General features: G+C 42.4%; 1 protein-coding gene across 1 annotated transcript in view; it reads left to right on the plus strand.

The window, feature by feature from the left end:
- ank1a (ankyrin 1, erythrocytic a) overlaps window positions 1-23,478 on the plus strand; it is an 86,505-nt gene that overhangs the window by 36,848 nt on the left and 26,179 nt on the right. The window contains exons 3-21 of the mRNA XM_041042068.1: window positions 14,672-14,773; window positions 17,446-17,544; window positions 17,927-18,025; window positions 18,318-18,416; window positions 18,599-18,784; window positions 19,026-19,124; window positions 19,209-19,307; window positions 19,410-19,508; window positions 19,692-19,889; window positions 19,997-20,095; window positions 20,247-20,345; window positions 20,492-20,590; window positions 20,813-21,010; window positions 21,111-21,209; window positions 21,323-21,421; window positions 21,511-21,708; window positions 21,818-21,916; window positions 22,652-22,750; window positions 23,322-23,420. Coding sequence (XP_040898002.1) covers window positions 14,672-14,773; window positions 17,446-17,544; window positions 17,927-18,025; window positions 18,318-18,416; window positions 18,599-18,784; window positions 19,026-19,124; window positions 19,209-19,307; window positions 19,410-19,508; window positions 19,692-19,889; window positions 19,997-20,095; window positions 20,247-20,345; window positions 20,492-20,590; window positions 20,813-21,010; window positions 21,111-21,209; window positions 21,323-21,421; window positions 21,511-21,708; window positions 21,818-21,916; window positions 22,652-22,750; window positions 23,322-23,420 — 2,268 coding nt within the window. The remainder of the gene's footprint in view (window positions 1-14,671; window positions 14,774-17,445; window positions 17,545-17,926; window positions 18,026-18,317; window positions 18,417-18,598; window positions 18,785-19,025; window positions 19,125-19,208; window positions 19,308-19,409; window positions 19,509-19,691; window positions 19,890-19,996; window positions 20,096-20,246; window positions 20,346-20,491; window positions 20,591-20,812; window positions 21,011-21,110; window positions 21,210-21,322; window positions 21,422-21,510; window positions 21,709-21,817; window positions 21,917-22,651; window positions 22,751-23,321; window positions 23,421-23,478) is intronic.

A 23,478-nucleotide genomic window follows, 5' to 3' on the forward strand; every position in this document is an offset into this window, starting at 1 on the left:
TGGATATTACAAGTTCAAACTGAACAGCAACATCCATTAAACCTTTTCGTTTCAGGATTATAGTTATGAGTAGAGAGTAGAGAAGAAAATGTTTTTGTGTTATCACAAAGCATTGTGAAGCTGCACTGAACACACTAACACAGGAGGATTTTAAGGAAGCCATGTCCAGACTTTCTCACTTTTCCACAATCAGATTTTAAATTTTTGTTTTTGTTTTTTTATTCATCTGTTACCCTTCTTAAACTCCACCTTAGTCACCATTTTAATTTCACATTTCTAATGTATTTTATTTATTTTCATCATTTTGGTCAGTTTTATTTGCCTTCAGTTCGTTAATGACTTGTGTTCCTTTATCCATATTTTAAACTTCTAAGTTTGTTTACTTGGCAGTTTTTGCTTTGGTTGATCTTTAAATAGCACAATTTCTATTCCATTTAAAAACTAAGGCACTTTTCTTATCATCAGTTTTGTGTGTGTTTAGTTGACAAAAAGAGAGAGAAAGAGAAACTGAGTGACAATCAATGTGCATGCATGCGTGCATGTGCATGTGTTTTAGGTGAATGCTCAGAGTGCATGATAAAGGTGGAAGTATACTCCAAAAGAAGTGCTGGTCGGGAAGTCTGAAAGCTGCAGAAAACTTCCTTTTAATGGACAATCTTTCATGCCCTCTTTCTGCACAGATTGGCCAGGTGTGTGGCAGTAGGTGTAAAAAAGTTCTTTACAGCTTTTGTTCCCCATATTCCTGCTTCCACCCTGTCGGCACTAACACTCATGAAGACCATGCTGACTGTCGGATAATTGAGATAGAAGAGTCTGATCGAATCAAGAAAAAAATCTGGACAATGGCCAGGACAGATCAGCTCAGTGTTTCACGTGTACTTGCAATATTTTCTCATATTTATATTTTTTTAGTTTGATTATTGGCAACGGTTAAAGAAGATGACAGTTTTACATTATCATTATTTTACAGATTTCCTTTTAGATGGTTTAATTTTAAAGATCACACAGAGTTTTCTCGTGTCTCGTATTTTAAACAAAAATCTCCAGAGCCTTTTAGTGTCTTTTAACATGGTAGAATAATGCTTTATTTTCATGCAGCTTTTCACCATTACACCTTAAACGAAAGGTGAATGTTGGTAAACCCTCATGATTTGTGGCGTAGCTATGAATAGCTGTTAAAGCAGAGTAACTGTAAATCCCATTCTGGATTTTAATGCAGCCCAACACCTTGAGCCCCATCAGGCTTGGGCTAAGTTGCGCCTGTTACTCTTCTACTCTTTCAGTGTCTACTATACCTCCAGTTAATAATTTGCCCACCTCACTTTGACGACCAGCTTCTCACATTCTTTTCAAGTGTCCTTAAAAAAAAAAAAAAAATCACAAACCTGGCCTCCCCACATGGTCGGCCGACGAGTTGCACGACCTTGTTCGGTTTGAGTATACCGCTGCCTGACCTGTATGCCTGCATATGGAAGGTTGCTGTGAGCTGCATACATGTGTGTTGACCATGAGCGAGTGTGTGTAATGCACCTGCATGCACTGCACTGTAGGTGAATGCGTGAGTGTGTCGATGAGTACAAGTATGTCTGCATATTTCTGAGTGTGTGTTCGAATCTGTATGTGTGTAAGGCAGCATTAAAGTAACTGAACGGAGGCAGTTGAGTAATTGGCGCCAGTTTTATATCATCTTTATTTTGACTTCCCTTGCCCTGATTGATGAGAGCATCTCCCTTAATTGCTTATATTTAATATTTATTAACATGTCAATCTCAGATACAGCAGGCAGCTCAGCATCTGGCCCCTGAGGCAGCGAATATTAACTGTTCAAGTGGAAAGCGGCGTGGTAGATACATGAAATATGTGTTGATTTGTTAATTAAGAGCTGTTCATACGCCGAAGTCCGAATGGGTCCCTCTTTACTGCAGACAGGTCACTCCGCTTGAGTGTAAATAACATGAGGATAGAAGGTGTGTGTGAGAGAGGAAGGAGGGGATGAGAGCGAAATCAGGTTCTGACTCAGCAAAGCTGTGCAGATGAAGATGCCATCATTCTGTCAACACAGCGGTGGAAAAAGACCCCGTACACACAGCCACTGAGGCACACGCTCAGTGAAGCTCCCCAGGCGTATTTATCTATCATCACAGTTGCCGCTCTGCCCAAGACGTCCAGCCTTCTCTCCGCGGCTCCGTGTACCTCTTGCTTTTTCCATCCATCTCGTCTTTCATCTTTTCATTCGCAGCCTGTTTCCTCGCCTCTTCCGCTCTTTATGGTGAGAAATGAGGCTGGTGCTGCACTGAGGCAAGAAGAAACAGATGTTCGAAAATGCCACTGTCCCCCATAAAGATAGTAGTGACACACTGTAAACTGGAAAATAGACGTAATTTAGTGCACTGAGAACAATAAAAGGGTCATCCACAAGGTTTGTTTAAAAAAAAAAAACAATGGTTTCTTGCAACGAACTTTAGGTTAATTCACTCATGTTTGTATTTGTTGATATTTTTTTCCCTACAGATTGCAGCTGCTGTCTAATTGGATATAACATTGAGATATCTGCAGTAGAGCCAAATCAGTACATCAGCCAGGCCAATATTGTAGACTGATTTTATCACTGATATATTCACATTGGTGTATGAGTACTGTCAAAATATGTTTAATATTCAAATGGAATACAAATGTGCTTTTTGAGTAAGGGGTGCTGAGCTCACGGTGTTGCTATCGCTGTAGCTTTTACATTTCTAAAAGCGTTGTAGAGAGATAATGTGTAATAATTAAACAGCAGGGTGATGTTTTTCTTTTTGCTGTACTTCCTCCTCAAAGAAAACAGTGCACTTCATATTCTCGGAGGACTTGTAGTAGAATTGCATTATGTCCCAGTTTAAGAAAGTCGTACCGTCAGTGGCAGGTGAACTCCTAGTGGAGTTTGAATCTCGTAGTTTCAGGACAGTACATTAGATCTGAATAGAGTCTGAAAACTTGGGCTACTTCAGCTCTGCGCGTATTAACCAGACTGATTGAATTATGGTCTGGCTGCTCAGATCCTGTCTGATGCTGACTCAAGCCCAGTTGTGACTGATGGTTAGAGCCTTTGTTTTAAATTATGGAGTCTGTGCTCTCGGCTAGTGCTCAGATACTCCCAACATACAAGAGAGGGAGACATGGAGAGTTGGGAAAGACAGATTTTCTGCACAGTGATGCTCTCTCTCTCTCTTTCTCTCTCTCTCTCTCTCTCTCTCTCTCTCTCTCTCTCTCACTCTCTCCCCTCTTACACATCTTCACTCTGTATTTTCCCCATCTCTGCCTCTCCACTTATGAAGATTAATGGGAGCCTGGCCCTTTGCAGACATATTACTGCTGTCATTCTTCTCTATTGCCATCATCTTTTCTGCTCTCCTCCCTCATCTGAGTATTTCTAACTCCCTGTTTTTGTCGTCCACAGGTCAGTCTGCCTTTGTCACGCTGAGGCACATGTGCATTTGTTCAGGCTTCTTTATGTACCGTATGTATTATAATGTATATATATGTGAGTGAGCCAGTGTGTGTGCTCTGGCATGTGATATGTAAATTGCCTGAAGGCCCGCTGCTAATACTCAGTTAAACTGCGCCTCTGACAGTTCAGAAGCCAGAAGAGCTTAATGTAGTTTGTGAAGAGGAGCTGAAGCACTGGATAAGGGGTTGAATGTGTGTATGTGTGTGTTGTGTGTGTGTATTTATGTGTCTGTGAGTGTGAGTTTTGTGCCAGGGCTGCAGTAATCAGCCCAGCCCAGCCCATACTCTCTTTGAAGCTGCTGCAGGCCAATACTGCAGAGCATCACACTGCCACTAGAGGGCCATTATGCCAAATTGAACAACCTCACATAGAAACGTCATTAACAGATTTGAACTCAAAACCTGGCAGTGAGGACGTTTACCAGCAGGATGAGCAGCACAGAGTTTCATGCTTCCCTCCCCCATCTTTCCCTCCATTGAACAGTCAAACTGGCCCAGCCTTCATCAGTTTTGCAGCAAGATGGAAATGATCCCCACCTGGCTTACCAAACTGGAACTGTGCTAATGTGATCAGCTGGAGCATCAAGCAAAGCTCGAACTACTGCGTCTTGAACTCGTGCGACGTGTGGTGCACTTTGAGACCGGGGTGCTGGATGAGTGATTTTTGTCTGTGCCTCCCAGATGTTCCTTTTATGTTTGATACTTAAAACCTTAAATTTATGTTTGTTTCATCTGTGTGGTGTTAGGCAGCACGTGGCAGTGAGAATAGGGGCCAAACAAGGGCAAAGAGTGTGACAGGTTGAGGAAAGACAGCTGACACACAACCAGTGTTTATGTTGATTCCTCCCCCATCTTTTCAACTATAGTCTCTGTTCTCTGAGACATCAGGACATGGGCAATAAACCACCACAAGCAGCACACGTGGACAGCTGTAGCCCTTTATCCTGCCAACAAGAGGGGCTCGACACAGGGTGCAGAGGGCATGTCTGTCCCAAACCTAAATCAACCCTGTTACAAAATAGGAGTGTGGCCTGAGCTTTCTAATAGTCTGCAACCACACTGGGCCACAGACAATCAGTTAGACTCCTGTTTATTCAAGGAAATATATGACACAGAGTTGATGTTATGAGCTTTAGTCCAGCCCACCTGCACTATATACTGAATGTTGTTCTCTGTTCCATCTCCCTTGTAATGCCCAATAATTTTCAAACAAAAAGGTGAAAAATTCATTTTTTTTGAGTTTCAGAACTTACAGTCCCCCTCCTAGAGATGTTTTTTTAATGACATATATCCTTTTCCATATTCTGCTTTGAAAGATAATTTGTGCCTAACATTTTTTCAGCAGAAATTACATTGATAAAAGTTATGTTGTGGAAGTGATGGAGAACAAAATCCAGAGTCCTTGTTCTGTTCAAAAATGTATTCCAGAGTTTTCCAGCATTTTGTCCCCTATCACTTACACTGGAAGACTGGTTTTAGGAATGGATCTCTAAATGGCTGGTGTGAACAGAAGGAACAATTACGGCAAGAAGAAACTGTTTTGGTGTGCACATGGGCAAAATCAAAACTATCCTTGCCTATCTAAGATGTCTCCTTCTTCACTTCAATGTTGATTCATTCTTAGTGTACATATACGTTAAACTCAGATTTAAGGTGAGCACTGAGAAACTTCTTCCACAGATGAATGTTAAAACAACCTTCACATGTCAAACACTCAAACATCTAAGTGAAGTAACATTAACCAATGGAGGGGGGCTTTAAGTCCTTGACACTTAGTAAACACCTCCAGAGAAAATCTCCATCATCACTCACTTGATCCTGCCACACCTTAAGAAGGTGTTATCACTAAAGATCTGATAAGTTATCATTCTTCTCCTCACATGAGTTGAGTTAGTCTCTACAGGGTTAGCCAGAGGAGGTGCGTGTCAGAGGGGAAGTCTTGCAGACCCCTTCCATGGAGGACCACAGGATAATTTGTCATGTCTTCATGGACATTAGTGTCCGTAGTCCCCTGCCCCACATTCTTTGGCAGCGGAGCTCTCGTCCCTGTCCAAACTCAATACTGTGGACAGGAGGGACGTCCCACGTGATGTTTTTGCCCAGGTCACGGTCCAGTGGCACTGAGTAGTGCGTAGCCTTCTTTCTACATTGCCCCCTCCTTCCCCTCTCCTACAAGCATTTATCTCTCTGCATGGTTTTGGCAGCGATGTGCTTTTCCCAGCATTTAGCCAGGAGAGGGAGAGAGGAGGGGAGAGGTAGAGAAAAGGAGGCCTTTTCAAGCGGGGAATGACGGACGCTTTATTAAAAGAGGCAGGGCCTTTTGAGAGGCTGGCCCCTCCGTCCTCCCCCCTCCCCGTGTGTCTGGCCCATTGTCACGGGGCGGTGGCAGCAATCCCACCCCCCCCACACCAGGCGCTTTGTCACTGTAAGTCACCTCACAGACTGAAACAGACCCACTCCGCAAAAACACACCCATTCTCCACAGTAACTCTGCGCTATTCTGGTATTGCCTGGTCCGTGAAAAAAAATGATTGTCTTGCTGTCACAAAACATACAGGGCACAGAGACGGGCGTGACGTGTGGGGAAGAAGGGACAGGAGAAAGGAGGGATAAAGTTGGGGTGACACGGAGTGATGGGGTGCAACAAAACCTGAGAGGTGGAGAGGATAGATGAGGTGGAGAGCAGAACATAGAGTGTGATGGAGGATAGAAGAAGAGAAAAATGGAGATGAAGGAGACAAAAATAAAAAGGAGTTTGAGGCTGAGTTAGAAATATCGAGTTAGAGAAAATTTTAAAAAATGATCCAGGATGTAGGCAGGAAACCCTTGGTGAGAGTGTGGGGTACCCATTTGTTTTTGGCTGTGTGTGAAATGTGTGTCTTTAGATACAGGCAGCATTCCTCCAGAGATAAACCCTTGGGCCCCCGTCCCCTCAACCCCCACCCTCTCCAGTCTCTCCACCCACCATGCTTACTCAAGTGTGTGTGTCTGGGCGTGTGTGTATGTGTGGTGTGTGGTGTGCGGTGTGTGTGTGTTCGTGTTTACGTTGGACGGGGGTCTGCGTGCCCTGTACCGCAGAACTTGCAGGGGGCAACAGAAAAGACAGCTGTGTGTTTGAGAGAAACAGAAAACGTAAGAAAGAGAGAGTGGAGGGCCAACAGGCATGCCAGTCAAGACCGTCACTTTTGGAGTGAGTACCACAAACTCTGCTGTTCTCCGTCTCCTCTTCACCTTCCGCCGTCTACACTCTCACTTCAGCTCTTTTCCTGTCACTCTCTCTGGCACTTCACAGTATCTCTCTCTGATTATACCCTTTTCCATCACTCTTATTTTATTACTATCTTCTTCTTTTTTTTTTTTGCAATATTTTGTCCTGTTATAAAATCCTCGATGGCATTTTCTCAGATGTAATGCACCTGCCAATGCTCCCTGTCTTTATCTTTTCACATCAGACTGTGATGGGCCAAGACCTCTGTCACTGGCTTTGTTCCCTGTTTTAAATCCATTTCTTTCATATGTATTTTGTTTCTGACACATGGATATTAATGTATTGGTATTTATTCTTTGTCCATTTTGTTAAAGCTCCTTTTTTATTCAGTGCATGCCTCTCTGTGTTTGCTCTCTGTTTTAAGTAGATTTCTTGTTCTCTGTCCCTTCACATCCACTGTTTTGGAGACTTCTCCCTGCTTCTGCTTTCATCGAGCGTTCTTGTTTTTGGTCCTGAATATGCCCTTGTCTGTCAGAATGACACTAAAAATGAGAGACAAAGAAAAAGACGGAGATGCAGGTCATGGTGATGTAAACATTGGTCCAGCTTAATATGAAAGTGATGTGCCACTTTCTTATTGCAGACTAACTTAGTATGAATGTACTCAAAAGTCTAAAGAAGTAATGGAGCATTAAAAACACATAGCAGGTCATTGCTTTCTGACCCAAACATAAACTCTCTTGATCAAACTCATCAGACGGAGCCTCCCATAGGGAGGGAGCTTGATTGCTTGGGAGTATCTTTGAAAGTTCAGATGCATGTGCATCCAAGATTAGTGTAAGTGCGTATGTGTGTGGGTGTGTGTCATGTTCTGTTTTGCTCCTTAATCTTGTTTTTGACTTTATTTGTCCCTCTGTTTGATGTTCAGATTGTATGATGTCAACCAGGATTAGCCGTGGTAAGTAAACTAGAGATCAGTAAACTGATTAGTAGGTCAATTAATGAGATTTTTTCAGCGCAGCTTCACTGAAGACTATAGACTATTTAATCTACTGAGCTAACAGAGGTAATGGCAACATAGGAGCATAGGAGCACATGATCACGAGGCCCTGCTGTGTGGATGTGTACAAACTGTTTACCTGGGGTAATAGAATAAGTGAGGGTTTGCTTTATATGATGCAACATGTAGAAATGTGCGTATTGTGTTTGTAGTTTATCTGAGGACGAACTACAGTCAGTTTACTTTCAATAGAGTTTATTAATCTCAGAATCCCCTGTCGCCTAAAATGTTTTACTTATTGCAGCATTTCTTCACTGCTTTTTAGTTCCTTCCAAAGATAAGACACATTTGCAAGTAAGCAGACCAGCTTGACAACAGGAAAAATGTGGCCAGTTTTCGATTGAAATATCCAGAACAGCATTTGGTAACTGAGAAGAACAATGAACAGTAGTTGGAGACATACTCTTTATTTAATTCTGAATATTAAAAAGTAAAAGTACCAATACTGCAGTGTAAAAACACTTTAAAGATTTTAAAGATAAGTTCTGCATTCACAGTTTCACTCTAGTATCGTAAAGCATCAAAAGTAACAGTAATGATGCAGTATTTATTATCACAGATGCTTTGACAAGCAAACAACATTTTAATGTTGCAACGGGAGGAGTTGGAGCTAGGTTTAACTACTTTTAATTTTACTGTTGAGTAGTTTCATTTATAACCAAACATATTTAATAAACTAATAACATCTTATGAGGGGAAAATCTAAATCTGAAAAAATAGCGAGTCACTACAGCTGTCAAATAAATAGAGCTGAGTAAAAAGTACAGCGTTTCACCCTGAAATGTAGTGGAGCAGTTGTGTAAATAATGAAAAGCACTCAAAGACGGCAAATTACAAGTACCTTAAAATTTACTAAAGTGCAACACTAGTGCAACTGTACTTAGTTACTTTACACCACTGCAAAAAAAGGTGATCACAATACCTCTGAGCATTCACTGGGTTTTCTTTACTTGCTTTAGCAGCTGCAATACTCAATAACATTGACTAAATAATATTTAATTTACAGCGTAGATATGCCACCAGTTATATGAAGTTCAGATGTTTATTTTTACAGTCCTAGACTTTAATTTTAGAGATTAAGATCAGCACTATCTGGGCAGAAGTTTCTTATATTCTGATATATTACATATTCTTTCTGTCCCTCTAAACGGTTATATTCTGTATAACTACTGTTGTGTTACTGTGCAGTAAAACACAGAATGTTTACCATATCTTGATCCTATCCTCCATAGGTTTCAAACCCTATCTCCACTCTATGGCTTTCACCCTCTTTGTCATTCCCACAAAAGATCACAAAAACCATGACAATCTCATCTACAAGCGCAGAGGCTACAGCAGGGCAAGATATAAAGAGACAATCAATGAGTATGGCCGGGACAAACAGTGGGATACAGAGGGGGGTGAGGCTGGGAGTGTGAGAAAGTAAATAGTAAAAATGGGACAGGGAGCTTCGCCACATACAGGGAAGAGAGGCAGACAGACAACTGGTCCGACAGACAGGCGGATTTACATACAGGCAGACAGTGTTGAGTGGGGGAATGTAACAGCTTCATCCCAGTGCCCCGCTCGCTTTCTTCCTGTAAATGTGTCCATAGCTGAGCGGTCCCTCGGGTCTTGGTCTGACTGAATCTACACTTACTGCATCTCTGTAGCCGGAAACAGCCTGCTGCCTGCTCAGCCTCTTCAGGCAGCCTGAGAGATGAAGGCAGGGATGGAGGCCCAAGAAAAAAAGGACAGAGAAAAAAAAAATCAATTTCTAGAACAAATGCAAGTCAGCAGAAATGGGTGATGAAATAGCTGTTTAAGCACTCTGTAGGAATTTCCATATCCGCTGTTCAGAGTTTCCCTAAAATGTACAGAAACCGCCCTTTCACAGTGTTTAGTTTAAATACCTTAAAATATTGAGTTTAGCAGGGAAAAAACAGCAGACAGAGTTTGGTGCGCTTGCACTATTTATTTTGTTTAAAGTTCAGGCAATTATTGCAAGTAAAGCAGGACTTGTGACATGCTGAACATACATACGTGCGTTATTTTCACCTTTCTGCTGGGTGTACAAAGAGCTGTGGTGGCACGTAAAATATTTATGATTTGCACCTGGTGCTGTGTCTGCAGATTCATGTTGTGTGTGTTTGTGTGTGTGAGAGAGGGAGTGCGAGAAAAGGAGACAGGAGGATTCTCTGTTTTGTGAATTTTATGTTAATTTTAATAGAAATGCTGAGGGTTCTCTGAAGCAGATAATAGTTCCATATCCCCGAAAGATCACCCTGATCTTTGGCAGAGAGATTCTCCCATTGACATTCAGTGGAAGAGTTCCAGGATTTGTCTCTCGATTGCGTTGGTGAAATAGTCCTGGCTTTTCTTTCCCCGGCAATGAGACCTGTTCAGACGTAGACAATCCTGTCTAGACTGGTAGGAAGAACACATTTAAACAAGTGGTTCCCAAAATAAAACTTAGTGGTTAAAAAATAATTAAAGGAATTAGCAATATATGTATCTGTGGCACAAAATTCTGCCATTTTTTATACAATAGGCCTATTTTTCTCTTTCTGCTTTTTTGGAGGTTTTTTTTTTTTTTGTCTTGCATGGTGAAAAAATCTTAGGTCGACCTGCACACGTCCATATGTAGGCCTGAACCTGTTGGCTTATTTGAGGAGTTCAGAAGCAAAACAAACAAAAAAAAAAACTGACTTAAACTATGGCTCCAAGTGCAACAACTCTACTTCTGCTTGATCCATATGAATATAGTAATAGTTTTAAGAAGATAGATCAGCAATTAAATGAGCTAGGAACTGTGAGTAATTGTATTTTTAACAAATTGTAAATTTGTTAAAGCCACAAGAAATGCCCCCTGAAATTTGTTTAATTCCAGCTGACATAATGATAGAAATAGGTAAATGAGTTATCTGTTGCTGAGGTGTAATGACTCTAATGATCCTCTTATTAAGCCAGGTTGTTTTCCACATTGCAATTAGATCAACAAAAGCAGATGAGAAAGAGGTTACTGTGATTGGAAGTAATCTTGCAGCAGCGTGCATATAGCCACTGCAAAGAGATAGAGGGGGAACAGTTTGAACAAAGATTTAATACAGATGGAGAGATAGCATACTGACAACATGTTCTCAAATCCTGATCTTTACAGTTAGATCACAAACACAGTTGTAAGACTGTCAGAGTCTTGTTACTCTCCAGTATCCTGCCTTCCCACTCATGCCTCACATTGTCTTATTTCTCCCCCTTTACACACACGAACACACACACATTCGGTGAGATTATTCAATGCAGAATCATCACAAACACATCATTGATCTCCTGTGAAAATGAGGATTCTCCAGGTCAGGTCGTGTGTTGCAGAGGATCGTCACAGCCGGGATGTTGATCTCAGGCATGTCTCCTCGTGCATACATGCATACATTCGCACACATATGTACACACTGAGTTTTTGAACACTGCAGTCCACCAGCGAGGGGGTGATGTCATTCTGTCTGCTGCAGCACCAGCAGAGGAGGCAAGCGAGGGGGGTGGGGGGATGTAAGAGGCAGGGGATAGAGAGGGAAGAGACGGCAACAGGAAAGAAAAACTGAGATAAAGATGAGAAGAGGATTTTCTGTGATGAGATAGAGGAAGGATTTTACTTGGTAATTCTGAGCTTCATTATGAGGAGTCTTGCACTGTCTTAGCTTGAGGGCAGTTGCATGCACACTGCAGGACAGTGTGTGTTGATATTGCTAATGTTAACTGTGGAGCTGCTGAGCAGGTTATTGTCTAGTTTCTTTTGCTCCAAACCGTATGATTAATGTGCTTGCTCATTTTGTGCTCAGCCTCAGAGTCCAAAGCTTGTCTGCTCTCTATGGGAATAATCAGAGAAGGACTCATTCATCTAAATCATACCAGAGTCCAGCAAAACACAGCAGAGGAATTACCTCAGAACATTTTTAGACTGTTCAGTGTGTGTGTGCTTCCACTGGTATGTGCTGTATGCATGTTCACCGTACCTGTTTACGTCTGACTTAGTGGATGGGTGTGGTCCCCCGCATCCTTATCTCACCACACCACACTCTCACTTCTTGACGCAAGCAGATACACACAGAAACATGCAGACACACACATGAAAATGCAGGAGTGACCACTAGGAAACCCTCACCATGGAGAGGAAGAAAATTTGCCGCAGCCACAGACGTCTCACTGAAGTCTTTTCTGGGGGATTATAGAGCGAGTTTCTGGCGTCTTGTAAACTTGAGCAGGCTGTTTCTGTGGTGCAGAGGATTGAGTCCAGGGGGGTGGGACGCCTGTAGAGGGGCCTCAGACAGGGTCACCATGGTGTTACCATGCTGCCATTTGCTTTGAGACCATGCATATTGTGTTAAGTTGTGGGTGTCTCTGCATCAGCTGTATTTGCTCCATCTTTGATGAAAGGATTTTTCTTGTCTCACCATGGCACTGTCTGCAAACACCTGACACAAGAGTCTACACTCTGCTACACTGTGGGTACACTGTGTCCTCTTTTATTTATATTTATCTTTTGCATACACAATGCATCCAGCAGTTTAACAAATTGAAAGTGGTCTGTATTTTCAACTATGAAAATTAAAATCCATTTATAGATGAGATTCACAGAGTTTTGTGAAAGCATCACTAATATGAGTAATTAAATTGGCCATTTGTATACAGCCCAACATACAGGCTGCAGAATATGGAAATTTTGGTAAAAAACTTATATCATGTGAGTTCTCGCTTGCTATCCGTAATCACATTTAAGCACACATGTACACACACATGTACACACACATGTACACACACACACACACACACACACACACACACAGTTAAACACACTCATAAAGATTAATATGACAAAACAGTGCTGTTGGTTTATTCCAGTGTGGTGATCGTAATTCTTGTGACAGGTGTATGTGTGTGTGTATACTGGGGTCAGTGAGTTGCTCTACAGCAGACCAGAGGGAGGAGGTTTGTAGGTTATCATCTTCTTTGAGTTGAAAGTGAATGAGAAAGTTCATGGGAGGAAGACAATAGAAAGTAATAACACAGCTTAGCAACCGTAAGTAAATAAAACCGAACTGAAACACTGAGACGAACTAGAGAGAGGAGCTCAGAGACTTTACAATATGCACAGAAATGCTCATATATGTTTTTATACCTTTTTTTTTGTTTTGAGTGTTTACCTTAGTATTAAAGCAGTCATCTAAAATTCATATGGTAGGTTTATAAATACAGTTTTTTCCTTTTCAGTACATCAAATGTTCTTATATTTATTTATTTATTTTTGTGTGTGTGTGAATGTTCCCTGTCAGCATTTGTGTATGTGAGTAGTGTGACTCAGAGGCTTTGTACTGCCGAGTAATATGCCTCTCAATTCTCTGTAAGCAAAAGCTAAAAACAAAACCATTTATTGGAGAGAATAACAATGACTCAGAGGCAAGTGGCTTTGCATGAGTCAGTGTACTCACACAAAAGCCCAGGATTTATTACTTTACACACAGGATGCTGCATACTGTATGAAGTTCATCTGATAAGTGGAGACACTGCCATTGTATAAATTTCATCTCTTTACCAGATATGAGTAACAAGAATCACAGACTGTCACTGTTTTGCTATTTCAGTTAGCTGGAAGCAATTGTTCCTTTTAAAGTTTTCTGTTTCCCTGTTGTTGCCCCTACTTTTTTTTTTGTGACCTCTCTCTTTGCACAGCGCTGTGCCACTGGTGTCATGCTGAGTGTGTGTTGTGTCATTTGTTGCTATGCCTTTTCTCCAGGCATGTGGATCTTTACTCTTTTTTTTTTTTTTTTACCCAGGCTCACTCCCTCCCTGTCAAAAGAGGACCAACAACCCTGTCACAACAATAGACAACACAGCCTAAAGCAATGTGTTATGAAGTTGAGAAAAGCAGTTTCTTTGGTGTGTGATGGCAGCATTTAGTGGTTTTTCTTTTGGAACAGAAAATCAGAGGTTTGAAAATGAATTTGTGGGTGAAAACATGCGCTGAATGATTGGATGGCTGTTGATTTTCTTGACCAGCGTTTTGAGATAGCTGGTTCGATGGAGAGAAGGGATGATGTAGGGAGGGGATGGGTATGGGGAGAGAGGACATTATGTAAATGAAATGAAAAGGTGCAGGGTTTGCCGCAGTCGAGTTTCTCCCTGTGGTTCTCCCTCCGACGCTAACGCTTCTCCTCTCCTCTCCCTCGCTCTCCCCCTGTGCCGCATGAGTGATCCTGTTTCAGCAGCACCCCTGGCTGCCTGGGAGAGGCATGAAGCCCTCAGACACAAACAAAACACAGACAAAAACACTAGACGTGCCATGTGCCGGCCCGTGAGCCAGGATTCACCAAACCCTCACACTCTCTCTCTCTCCCTCTCTCTCTCTTTCTCTCTCATTTCTCCATTCACCTTGTGTCTCTTTCTCTCCCTTTCATTCACACAAACATAAACTCATCAGAGACTGACACAGTTAACATAGAGACTGTCGGTATTATCACACTTGCCTTAAGTACTGAGCAGCAGCTAGACTAATGGTAAAATTTTCAGAGGTTTTGTGGAACCAAGAGATCAGTTTTGCACTCGGAGGGGGGTCCATGAGCTCATGGGGAGTCTATTTACTTCACTGGCGTGCCCACCGCACCCTCTAACACAGAAATTTCAAGGTGCAAATGCAGATTTTCAAACTGCACTGTCCATATACCGGGGGAGGAATGAAATGAGAGGAAAACTGATGGGTATCTGCCATCTTGCTACTGAACGTTTTCAGTCCTTAAAATGCTCTTTTTCTTTCTAAAAATAATAACCAAACTCTGTCTCCCTCTCCATTTTCCCTCTCCATTCCTCTACTTTATGTGTCTCTCACTTTCTCTTATACCCCTTATCCCCCTCTCCCTCTTCCCTTTCTCCCTTTTCACTTGTAGGCAGATGCTGGCAACAGTTTTCTCAGAGCGGCCCGTTCTGGTAACTTGGACAAGGCCCTGGAACACATCAAAAATGGCATTGATATAAATACAGCCAATCAGGTGAGAGAGCTGCACATTCCCCACATTGAACTGGTTGAAGTTGTAGCATCTGACTGGCAAAATCCCATCTAACCATCAGCCAGTGGTTTTTATTTATACTGTACTTGCCACTTTTGTCTTTTCACGTTGCACATTTCTGCTTATGTGTAAAAATGAATCTCAGTTGTACTGTATAATAGTGCATGGCAAAAACAGAAACAGAAACATTTGAGTATTCGTTTGCCCACAGTAGAATCCTGCCAGGATTTAGTCTTCTGTCTCCTTATCTGCTCTCTAACTGATTAAATTAAAATTCAGAAGGTGGGTGTGCTGCCCACTTCTTATTCCACAAAAAAAAAGAACAGCAACGTGTGAATGGAAAAGGCAGTACAATTTTGCTAATGGCTTTTCCAGTCAGTGAAATAATTTGCCATTTTCATCGATGTAAACAGAAAAATGACCTGCAGTGCTGTTACATTCATCCAACAGTTTACACAGAAAGGATAAGTTATATAACAAATATATGGTTTCATTTGGGATCTAATTTATAATTATTTTTCATTATGTCCTGCTCAAATATTATCTTTGTATACCGCAATTTGTTGTATCATTATTTCTATATAAATGTGCTTTGAGTGTGCAGTTTGCATGATGTGTGAGTTGATCACTGTGCTGTTATGCACCCATTCATCTGCCTGTGCACCCAGTCATGCACTGGTACTGTATGTACATGCTCAGGTAGACTGTTAATCAGTGGCTGGAGGTGACAGGTAGAGTTTACAGGGTCTCCGGGGAAGGTGATAAATGGGGCACGGTCTTCTCCTTCGCCCTGTCTCTTCCATCCTGCCTTCTTTACTCTGACGGTTGTTCCCAGAGTGTCCAGGAAGAGGCAGCGCTAGTGGGCTAGGACCGCTGCCCTCAGGCTACTGAAACTTGGCCAAAAACTGTATGTGTGTGAGAGAGATTCCTCTGGCTCATTAATCTAACTTAGTCATGGTTTCCCTTCCATTCACTTCTGCTGTTCTCAACATTTTGTAATTATTGCTGGTAATGCTTCTGTCTGTGAGGCCTATTCACCGGCCTCATAACAGACCCCACATAACAATAGATTTATTCATGTAACGTGACACTGTACAGTGGCCATTGCTGGCAAACGCCTTCATGATGATGAAGGGAGACTCCCCATGGATTAAAAATATAATTACATCCAGAAAAACATACCAGAATTTTTTTTTTGACCTTCAAGATGACTTCTCTTGATTTACATTTCATTGTTTTGTTGATATTTGTCCTATGAAACTGGGTTATTATCAGTGTTTGGTGTTAACCGAGTTAAAGTGATGATCTACAACGTACGACTTGTTTTACTTGAACAAGGTGACACACATATTGCTTTCCAGTTTTGCACTTAAAGCTCCTCCATGTGGAACTGTTACGCGATTATAGTTCCAAGTTAGTCCTTTGGCTTATTGTTTAGAGAAAAATACAAACATTTCTTGTGTAAATTTGAACAGTCTATTGTAATATGTTGCTTTTAGTCCAGCTACACTGCCTTTTTCTATACTACCACCAGATGGCAGCAAAATTAGAAATTTTCAGATCACATAGTGGCTTTAATTTTTCCCAAGTTCAGTGCAATAGTAAAGACAATTTATTATGGCATAAAAAACCACTGCAGATTATCAACCAACTAATCATTTCATTGACACTGTTTTTTATAGTGCTACACTAAGTACCATACAAATTTTTGTCTGGTGTTACAGAGTGACGTGAAATAATATTTGAAGACAGTTGTAGGCTGTCACTTTAACGCTGGCAGTGGGAGTATTGTTGTTCTGGTTGTGTGACTGTTTGTCCTGAGGCTGTAAGTAAAGTCTGATGTGTTGCTCTAATGGGAGTTTGGCCAGGTGGAGGGTTGGCTGTGGCAGTTGTGTCTCTGTTTCCTTGTCTGAGTGGATACCTCTGCCATGGTTCGCTCACCGGCACGCTGCCTCACTCCTGCCCTCCCCTTGTTGTGTTTTCCCTCCCCTTCTATCCCTCTCAGCCTAACAACTGCTCCACTATCCTCTCTCCTCCAATTGGTTTACGGGTTTACTAACTCACCTCCCTGTTTTGTTTTTTGTTGTTTTTTTTTCCTCCTCCATCGCCTCCCTCTCTGCCCTCCCTCTTTCTCTCCTCTGTCTGCAGTAGAGTGATGGTGTGCTGTGGTCTCCCCACTCAGAGGAATAATATCAGTGGTGTGGGAAAGGTCCAACCTCACATGTCCTGTGCGGCTGAAGGAAGGCTGTGTGAGGTCAGACCTATTCCACACGGCTTGTATTCTTCCCAGCCACGAGACCAGCGGCCTGCCATCCCCCTCCCGTCCTCCTCTCCCTTCTCCTCTTCCTCCTCTCGCCATCATTAATCAAATGAAAATGTTCACCTCCTGATTTTCATCCCTATAGACGTTGATTTTGCTAATGACCACTTTGATACTGAGAGTTCTGCATGCATGGTGTCTAGTGTAAGTATTTGCCTGCTATGGTTTGTGAGAGCTTCTGTCACTGTGATAACAACCCCAGTTGTTTCATTTGGCATGGCCTACATGTGTTTGTGTGTATACATGTGGTTATTTCTTTAGGATTAGGGAATATTTGTGTTCATAGTGTGTTTAGGACCCTTCAGTATGAGGTCTGCTCTGCTCTCTCACTCAGAATGGGCTCAACGGGCTGCATCTGGCCTCGAAAGAAGGCCATGTCAAAATGGTGCTGGAGCTACTCCACAATGGGATTGTACTGGAGACCACCACAAAGGTAAAGTCCCCTGCAAAAAATCCTACTACGTAACAATTTTTGTACCAACCAAAAAGTGTATCAGAACTTGTGAAGCACAGAAATATACAGTATGTAGTCTTCCTTACCTCTTCTTAGAGATTTCCTAATTTAAATTTATATTTTGGTACTAAAACTATCATCAATAGAAAATTTTCAAATCATACCCACCTTATGCTTTACATGTGAAATGATGCTATTTGTTTAACCCATTAAAAGTGATCACATGTAAATAAAGCACTATAGATCCATGTAATGTCAGAATACACCGTGAAAGATTTGTCCACGTACAAAAACCAGATGCACTTTGAATATGCATGTGGGATTTAGTCCTTGTAGTGACTGTGTATCTGTGTTTAAACAGAAAGGGAACACGGCCTTGCACATTGCAGCCCTGGCAGGGCAGGAGCAGGTGGTCACAGAGCTGGTTAACTACGGGGCCAATGTCAATGCTCAGTCCCAGGTGAGATACAGTGCTGCTCTCACAGCTGTGATCACAGGACACACTGAGGCTCCTCGTCAGTAGTTACTATGTGAACTTTACTGTGAAACCACTGTAGTTAACTATTGCAATTCCATCTGTTAACATGTGTCTTTGTTCCTATATTTCTGTCTGTTGGTGTTACCTTTCTGTGTACATCCTTGTGCGTGCATCTGTGACTGTCTTCCTACCTTTCTGTTACTGTGCTTGTGTCTCCTTTGCTGCTGCTGTTGTGCGTGTGTGTGTGTGTCTGTTGTGCGTCTTTCTGAGACAGAAGGGTTTCACTCCACTCTACATGGCTGCGCAAGAAAACCATCTAGAGGTTGTGAAGTTTCTTCTGGAGAACGGAGCCAATCAGAGCATTCCAACTGAGGTACCAAAGAACTGAGAGAAGTTTTCAAAGAGTAATCTCCCAAATTCCTCAATTCCATACTCGCTGATCCAGACTCGCTGTGTTTCCATTCTGTTTCATTCTCATAAGCCTCTCTCCTTGCATCTCTCCAATTTTCTCTCAGTAAATAAACAATTCTCCTAACCCTCTCCCATGTTCTTCAGGATGGATTTACGCCTCTTGCCGTGGCTCTTCAGCAGGGACATGAAAATGTTGTAGCCCTGCTCATCAACTACGGCACCAAGGGAAAGGTCCGCCTCCCTGCGCTGCACATTGCAGCACGCAACGACGATACACGCACAGCCGCAGTGCTTCTGCAGAACGACCCCAATCCTGATGTACTCAGCAAGGTGTGTGTGTGTGTGTGTGTGTGTGTGTGTGTGTGTGTGTGTGTGTGGTTGTGTGGTTGTGTGGTTGTGTGGTTGTGTGGTTGTGTGTGTGGATGGCTGCAGATGTATTTGTACCCATGTACAGCACATGTACAGTAGGAATGGATGGCACTGTTTGGTGTCCTTGCTTGGTTTGTCTTTGTGTTTCGAGAGTGCAAAGGTAATGAGAGTGACGTGTACTCACCCTGATGTGTCCCTGCAGACTGGATTCACACCCCTCCACATTGCTGCACACTATGAAAACTTGAACGTTGCTCAGCTGCTGCTCAACAGAGGAGCCAATGTCAACTTCACCCCAAAGGTAGGGAATAATAGGAGGTTAATCTCTTGTCCTTGCCCTCTGTTCTCTTTGTGTATGTCTAAGTGCGTCTGTATCTCTCTGCAGAACGGCATCACTCCACTGCACATTGCATCCAGACGGGGGAATGTGATCATGGTCCGACTCCTGCTGGACAGAGGGGCGCAGATCGATGCCAAGACCAAGGTACAGCAGACATCTATCCTACTGTTTCCTGAACTCTTTGATTCACTGACTGTCTTTGATGCATCATTAACAACTAAATCACTAACAATCGTCTCTCTCCAGGATGAGCTGACTCCTCTGCATTGTGCAGCCAGAAATGGTCATGTCAGGATTATAGAGATCCTGCTGGACCACGGGGCCCCCATCCAGGCAAAGACCAAGGTAAACCATTTGATGTAGATACACGTAAAGAAAATTCTTCACTTCACTAATCCACCAGCCAAATACAACCATGTAATTCCTCTTGCTGTTGCTTCTTAATTTGATTGTTTTCACTGCAAGACAATTTGCTTCCTGTTTTGCAAAGGATGAGAGAGTCAACATGTTTTCTATTTTTTTTTGCAGAATGGCTTGTCTCCAATCCACATGGCAGCACAGGGGGACCACATGGACTGCGTCAAGCAGCTTCTGCAGTACAACGCAGAGATTGATGACATCACAATGGACCACCTCACCCCTCTGCATGTGGCGGCGCACTGCGGCCACCACCGCATGGCCAAAGTACTGCTGGACAAAGGAGCCAAACCCAACTCTCGGGCACTGGTCAGTGACAAACTCTTTGATGAACACACAGTTAATTTATCAGTTCAGACAAGCCAGAGTTGCTTGTTTCCTTTGTGGTGATGATAACTGCTCCTTTGTTTTCACAGAATGGCTTCACTCCTTTGCATATTGCTTGTAAAAAGAACCACATGCGTGTGATGGATCTCCTGCTCAAACACTCTGCATCATTAGAGGCTGTGACTGAGGTGAGAGGTCAGGAGGGAATAAAATGAATGAGAACCATTTATCTAAAAAAGGGTTCAAAGTAAAAGCCGCTCAGTCTATTTAGGTTCTTCAGTGCATCTGCTATCGCACAAACGATTCACAAACTTCTAATTCTGCCCTCCTTTTGAACAGTCTGGCCTGACCCCTTTGCATGTGGCTTCATTTATGGGTCATCTCAACATTGTCAAGATCCTGCTGCAGAAAGGAGCTTCCCCCAGCGCCTCCAATGTGGTGAGTTCCCATCTGAAATTCCAAGCAACACAAATAACTCTATTATTATAATATATAATATATAATAACTAATAATATTGTAGTGTTGTTGTTAACATGTTCACTCTGCCTGCGTGGTTTGTCTGTTTGTGTGTGTGTGTGAGAAGAAAGTGGAGACTCCTCTCCATATGGCATCTCGGGCGGGACACTACGAGGTGGCAGAGTTTTTACTGCAGAATGCAGCACCTGTGGACGCCAAGGCCAAGGTAGAGATTTCACACAACACAATCTGCAGACCCGTGGACTCATGGGAAAGAGTTTGGTTATGTCATATACGAAAGCGTTGATTTAAAAAGTGAGTTCAGCAACTGTTTCCTGGCTGATGAAGCAGACAGAGCTTTGATTCTAGAAAGACAGAAATTAAAAATTAAAACAGGAAGTTTCAAAGAGTATGTACATTTCCAAAGTACTCTCTCCTCCCTGACCAGGATGACCAAACACCTTTGCATTGTGCTGCTCGAATGGGCCACAAAGAGCTTGTGAAGCTGCTGCTGGAGCACAAAGCCAATCCCAACTCTACCACAACAGCAGGACACACACCGCTACACATTGCCGCCCGGGAAGGTCATGTACAAACTGTCCGCATACTACTGGACATGGAGGCTCAGCAGACCAAGATGACCAAGGTAAAGCATCTATTCTGCATATTCTAATCTGTTCCCTGATTTGGATTTTAAGCATCAGCACTTTAATTTTGTGTCCCAATTCCTTTTGGTGCCTCTGTAGAAAGGCTTCACTCCGCTGCATGTGGCCTCCAAGTACGGCAAGGTGGATGTAGCAGAGCTACTGCTGGAGAGAGGAGCCAACCCTAATGCTGCAGGGAAGGTAAGAAAAACAAAAATAGATCTTTGATGTATGGGAGGAACAATCAAAAGATTTAAAAAGCAACACATGTTGTTGTAACACATGCTGATGAAGTTTTGATTCTGTTTTTACAGAATGGTCTGACTCCACTGCACGTTGCTGTACATCACAACAACCTGGATGTTGTGAACCTGCTTGTCAGCAAGGGAGGATCACCACATAGTGCAGCCAGGGTACAAGAAAAAGAAGACAAATCCACACGATTAATCCTGAATGATTTATTATATTGTTTTCCTGACCTCTACTCATGTCTGTGCTCCAGAACGGCTACACTGCCCTCCACATAGCATCCAAGCAGAACCAGGTGGAGGTGGCTAACAGCCTGCTGCAGTACGGCGCTTCAGCCAATGCTGAGTCACTGCAGGGAGTGACACCTCTCCACCTGGCCTCGCAGGAAGGAAGGCCAGACATGGTGTCCCTGCTCATCTCCAAACAGGCCAACGTCAACCTCGGCAACAAGGCTAGAACTGCATAAATGATGAAATAATGACCGAAAAAGGGATATATGTTTGCATATATGTGATTTGTGCCATATTTGACATTTGTCCTTTGATTTTTGTTGCCTACAGAGTGGATTAACCCCACTCCACCTGGTGGCACAGGAGGGGCATGTCGGCATCGCTGATATCTTGGTGAAGCAGGGAGCCTCAGTCTATGCTGCCACACGGGTAAAACGTCTTCGGTCTCATGGTCATATAATCAAAAATTTAAAAAGAAATGTTTCCGCTATTCCAGTTGAGAGAGTTTCACCTTGAACTGTAGTCTGGGTTATTGAAGTCTTATCAGTGTAGAAACTACTTGTGCAGTAGCAGATAGTGTCTAAGCTGCGTAGCATAAATAACCTGATGATCTCATGGCAGAGGGTTATATTACCATCAATACAAGGCACAGTTCAGATCACTCAGAGCTCTGGTGCTTTGGTTTTACAGCTGTCTTTTGACATGGAGATATATCAGATTAATAGAGATGATAGTGAAAAGTTCAATTTATGTGTGGAATAATATAATGTGGTCAGTACAACAGCACCACAAACTACAGTCTTAAACAAATCAGTCAATAGAAGTGGTATTATTTGTTGTAAGGCTCTTGTATTTTTTTATTATAATCTTGAGCTGGTGTTGTAATTGGCGGCGTTGTTATTGTTCCCATCCTGTACACAAGAAACAGTGGTTTTGTGTCATTCCTAAATTGCAGCCAGAGTGCAATTTTTATCACTGCTGTCTTTTCAAAATAATTTTACTGTGTGAATTTGAACCATCATCTGATGTAATATTTATGAGACATTCAACCTCAAATAGGATCAAATCTACATAATGTCAGCAAATTAAAAGGTCATTAAGACACTGAAGTTATGCGACTTTGGTGGGGGTTTTTTTCAAAAAATTTTCTCTCTCTTCTCTCAGATGGGTTACACACCCCTCCATGTAGCGTGTCACTATGGCAACATCAAGATGGTGAAGTTCCTCCTGCAGCAACAGGCCAATGTTAACAGCAAAACGAGGGTGAGTGCCTCCCTCTGGTTCTGAATAAAACTACAACAAAATCAGCCTGGGCATGAGTCACAGTTACACTGTGTCTACTGTCTCTGTCTGATTCATCAATAAATACAATTACAGTACATTACACAGTTAAAAGCACAGGTGACTGTAGCAGGATGCCCCAGCTATTAACACAGGCCTTTTTATGTAATGGTTTGTTGGAATGAGGGTACTTTACCTCTCTAAAATGTTATATACGAGCCTGTGTGTTTCAATGCCATATATGAGTCTTAGATGCCATGTTTCCTGTAAATTCTTTTGCACGTTTTGGAGGATCTTGTTTTGGAAACATGATTTTCTGTTCATTGCAGCAACAGTTGCAGTTTGAAACTGGTACTTGTTTATTTATATTTATATGATCATACATGCAAAATGTGTTGTAATTAAAAATAGTTTATTCTAGAAGGGTTGTCTGAGAGATGAGGTCACCTGCCTGTATTCGTGACCTGTAAAAATGTCAGAAAATTTCCCAGAGCCCAAGTTGACACATACATACATGTTGCTTGTTTTGTCTTGTTTCTTGTCCCTCTTCCAGCTTGGATACACTCCTCTACACCAGGGCGCCCAGCAGGGACACACAGACATTGTGACACTGCTGCTGAAGCATGGAGCCCAGCCCAATGAGACCACTACAGTGAGCATGAATATGTCATCTCTTCCCTTAAGCTCATTTAAAAGTTTGGTCCCCAATG

This window comes from Toxotes jaculatrix, chromosome 7 (assembly GCF_017976425.1).
Source record: "Toxotes jaculatrix isolate fToxJac2 chromosome 7, fToxJac2.pri, whole genome shotgun sequence".
Taxonomy (NCBI): domain Eukaryota; kingdom Metazoa; phylum Chordata; class Actinopteri; family Toxotidae; genus Toxotes; species Toxotes jaculatrix.